General features: G+C 32.4%; 1 protein-coding gene across 1 annotated transcript; it reads left to right on the forward strand.

Moving 5' to 3' along the window:
• Positions 1–212: 212 nt before the first annotated feature.
• On the forward strand, positions 213–4,067 carry LOC134687864 (ankyrin repeat domain-containing protein 17-like). The gene is made up of 2 exons (XM_063548323.1): positions 213–2,111; positions 2,208–4,067. Exons 1-2 carry the CDS (start codon positions 213–215, stop codon positions 4,065–4,067), a joined length of 3,759 nt encoding a protein of 1,252 aa, XP_063404393.1.
• Positions 4,068–4,973: the final 906 nt, after the last annotated feature.

Raw genomic sequence — 4,973 nt, forward strand, 5'->3', positions numbered from 1 at the left:
TCACATATGAAAAGCAATACATTATTAAAGAATATTCATTTATTTCAGTTCAAATCAGTCGGATATTGGCGTCATGGAAGACTAATTCTAACTTTATTGAAACCACAGCTGCCAAATACGTGTTGGAATGTATTCAGAAAAACAACTGTGTAACTATTACTGCTAGCTCTGGTGTTGGGAAGACAGCAACTCTTCGACATGTGGCATTAAAGATGGCAGATGAAGGATACAATGTTCTGCTTATAACTGATCCGAAAGAAATTGTCAAGTTTTGCAATCCAAATAAAAAAACATTGTTTGTAATGGATGACTTTTGTGGAACATATTCTATAAATAAGTCTGAGCTTGAGAATTGGAAATCAGTCATTGAACCTGTTACAAAATTGATGGATAATCAATTCACAAAAATGATTGTGGCATGTCGACTACAAGTGTATCAGGATGAGAAATTTGAATCATTATCATTGTTCAGTAAATGTGTATGTAACCTTCAGTCAGAACATTTGTGTTTGTCCAAGACAGAGAAAACATCAATAGCAGAATTATATTTGGAAACAAAAACTTCAGAGATTATAGAGTACTGCGATTTATATGATTGTTTTCCACTTCTCTGTAAGTTGTATAAAGATCATCCTGAGCTCAATATTACAGATTTCTTCCAAAATCCGTTTTCAGTGTATAAAGCAGAGATCGACAAATTGCAGAAGAAGGGACATTTTGGGAAATGCTGTGCGTTGGCTCTGTGTGTCATGTCCAATAACAAGTTGAAGGAGGACTGGATGATTGATGAGACCAATAGTAAATTTAGAACAATCATAGAGAACACTTGTCAAGCATGTAGATTGGACAGATATACTTCTCCACTTATCTTAGTTGATGAACTAAACTCACTGCAATATACTTTCATAAAACAGGAAGAAGGTGTATACAAAACTATACATGATAAAATATTCGACTTCCTGACTTTTTATTTTGGACAAAAAATGATAATATGCTTGATCAGACATGCACACAGTGAGGTTATTATGCAGAGATTTTTATTAGAAGAACAAATTAATATGGATCAGTTTATCACTATTGTACCACCTAAATACCATCAGATGTACATACAGAGACTGATTGATGACTGGTCTATAAGACAAGTACGGACTGTGTTTAATAACATCAACATGAAGATAACACAGTTTAGAAAGAGACTTCTAAGTCATTTAATTACACTTGATAAATCATTCCAAAAACAATTAGCACTTACTTGTGATGTTGCATCAAACGATAATGTACTGTTACATTGTTGTCTGTATGCTGATATTCCTTTGATTCAGTGGTGCTTTCATCATGGGATTGATGTTAACCAGTGTAACTTGGAGGGTGTGAATCCTTTGATTGGATCAGCATATGAAGGTCATACAGAGGTAGTGAAGTTATTACTTGACTGCAATGCAGACATTAACAAAAATTCAATAAATGGAACATCTCCGTTGTATGCTGCTTGTCAAGAAAATAATATAGAGACAGTAAAGGTACTACTAGACAACAATGCAGACATTGATCATTGTACAGACAAAAAAGCATCTGCTTTGTATATTGCATGTGCAAGAAATCATGTTGAAGTAGTAAAGGCATTACTGGATAAAAAGGCAGACATTAATAAGTGTGTAGATGATGAAGCATCTCCTTTGTTTGCTGCTTGTCAAGATAAGCATATAGAGACAGTAAAGGTATTACTGGATTACAATGCAGAAATTGATAAAAGTGTAAATAATGGAGTATCTCCTTTGTATATGGCTTGCCAGAATAATGATATTGAAACAGTAAAGTTATTACTGGATCACAATGCAGACATTAATAAATGTAGAGATAATGGAGCTTTTCCTTTGTTTATTGCTTGTCAGGATAATCAAATTGAAATAGTAAATTTATTACTCGATAACAATGCAGACATAAATAAGTGTATGGATAATGGAGCATCCCCTCTGTATAGTGCTTGTCAGAGTAATCATATAGAGATTGTAAAATTATTACTGGATAAAAAGGCAGACACTAACAAGTGTACAGATAATGAAACGTCTCCTTTTTTCATTGCTTGTCAGAATAATAATAATATTGAAGTAGTCAAATTATTACTGGAAAACAAGGCAGACATTAATAAGTGTAGGAGTGCTGGAGAATCTCCTTTGTACATGGCTTGTGGAAATAATAATATAGAGACAGTTAAGTTTTTACTAGACAACAAGGCAGACATAAATAAGTGTACACATGAAGATGCATCTCCGTTGTTACTTGCTTGTCAGAAAAATCATATAGAAGTAGTAAAGGTATTACTGGATAATAAAGCAGACATTAATAAATGTTGGGTTAATGGAGAATCTCCTTTGTACATGGCTTGTGAAAATAATCATATAGAGGCCGTGAAGTTATTACTAGACAATAAGGCAGACATAAATCAGTGTAGAGATGATGGAGTGTCACCTTTATATATTGCTTGCACTAAAAATCATGTTGAGGTAGTAACGGAGTTAATTCATTACAATGCGGACATAAATAAGTGTAAGGATACTGGAGAATCTCCTTTGTATATTGCGTGCGAGGCTAATCATATAAAAATCGTCAAGCTATTACTGAGTAACAATGCAGACATTAATAAGTGCAGATATAAAATACCATCTCCTTTGTCGTGTTTGTATATTGCTTGTCAAAATAATCATATAGAAACAGTAAAGATATTACTGGACAACAATGCAGACATAAATGAGCATTTGGATGGTGGAATATCTTCTTTGTACATTGCTTGTCAAAGTAATCATATAGAGTTAGTTAAAACATTATTAGACAACAAGGCAGACATTAATATGTGTACAGATACTGGAGCATCTGCTTTGTATATTGCTTGTCAGGTTAATCACATAGAGATAGTAAAGGTATTACTGGACAATAATGCAGACATAAATAAGTGTTGTAATGATGGAACATCTGTTTTATATTTTCCTTGTGCGAAAAACCACATTGAGACGGTAAAGTTATTACTTGACCATAAGGCAGACATTAATAAATGTACATCTGATGGAGGATCTCCTTTGCTTTATGCTTGTGGGAAAAATCATTTAGAGATGGTGAAATTATTACTTGACAGAAAAGCAGACATTAATAAGTGTAGAAATGATGGAGCATCTCCTTTGCATTTTGCTTGTATGAATAATCATATAGAAATAGTTAAGGTATTACTGGACAACAAAGCAGACATAAATACGTGTATAGATAGTGGGGAAACTGCTTTGTATTTAGCTTGTGGGAATAATCATATAGAGATAGTAAAGGTATTACTTGAGAACAAGGCAGACATTAATATGTGCACATACTTTTATGAAAAATCTCCCTTGATTGTTGCATGTCAGAACAATCATATAGAGACAGTAAAGGTTTTAATTGATTTCAATGCAGATATTAATCAATGTGCACTAAGTGGTTTATCCCCTTTGTATATTGCTTGTCAGAACAATCATATAGAGACCGTAAAGTTATTAGTGGACAACAATGTAGATATAGATAAGTGTACAGATGAAGGAGGTTTTCCTTTGTTCATTGCTTGTCAGATGAATCATTTTGAAGTAGTAAAGGTTTTATTGGATAAAAAAGCAGACATTAATAAGTGTTGGCATAATGGTATATCTCCTTTGTGTATTGCGTGTGCGAAAAATAGTAAGGAGACGGTAAAAGTGTTACTGGACAACAAGGCAGACATCAATAAATGCAGAGATGATGGTGCAACCCCTTTGCATTTTGCTTGTGTGCTTAATTATATAGAGATAGTCAAGGATTTACTTGACAACAAAGCAGACATAAATAAGTGTTCAGTTGATGGAAGATCGACTTTGTTTGTTGCTTGTCAAAATAATTATATACAGATGGTAAAGTTACTACTGGACAACAATGCGGACATTGATAAGTGTACAGACAAAGGCGAATCTCCTTTGTTGATTGCTCGTCAATATCATCATAATGAGATACTACAGTTACTGCAAGATAAGAAGGGAATCGAGGTTATCTATGACAGAAGTAATTATTGTTGATAAAACTCCCGAAAGAGAAAAAAGTGGATAGAATGCAATAGCCACGATAGCTTTCAAAATGACTAAACTATTTAATCATTAATGTCTCGTATTAAAGTGCATATTTTCATATTGATTGAATATGTCGAAGGCCGTACAGCTACCTATAATGGTTTACTTTTATAAATTGTTATTTGGATGGAGAGTTGTCTCATTGGCACTCATACCACATCTTCCTATATCTATGAATAATTGTTGAATGTCAGATATAATATAAATGTAGAAGATTGACAAATTATAACGTTATGATACTAAATGCATGCATTTGTTTATGTAACTGGATATAATTTGACGATTTTGCGAATGACACAGGGTGACAGAATATGTGAACTGTATGGCAGCCGCTTTACTATTTATAATAACTTTAAGATGTCTCATATATGATATATAAGATATCTCATATAATATGTATATTAGATTTACCAGACAAAAGATGTTTCCTTTTTCCCTTTTCCTTTTTAGATATTCAAATTTTGAAAAAAATTACGTCCAAACTGAAACACACAAAAAAAAAATTCCTCAAATTTTTTTTTTTCCTCAAAATTTTTTTTCCTCATTTTTTTCTCAAATTAGTTTTTACCTTAAATTTTTTTTTTCTGCTGTTTCCATATTTGTTTCTATTTCCTTATTCGATTTTCATTTCCTTATTCAGTTTCTTTTTCCTTATTCGATTTTCATTTCCTTATTCGGTGTCTGTTTCCTTATTCGATTTTCATTTCCTTATTCAGTTTCTATTTCCTTATTCGATTTTCATTTTCTTATTCGCTTTGTATTTCCTTATTCGTTTCTATTTTCTTATACGATTTTCATTTCCTTATTCGGTTTCTATTTCCTTATTTGATTTTCATTTCCTTGTTCCGTTTCTTT

This window comes from Mytilus trossulus, chromosome 10 (assembly GCF_036588685.1).
Source record: "Mytilus trossulus isolate FHL-02 chromosome 10, PNRI_Mtr1.1.1.hap1, whole genome shotgun sequence".
NCBI lineage: Eukaryota > Metazoa > Mollusca > Bivalvia > Mytilida > Mytilidae > Mytilus > Mytilus trossulus.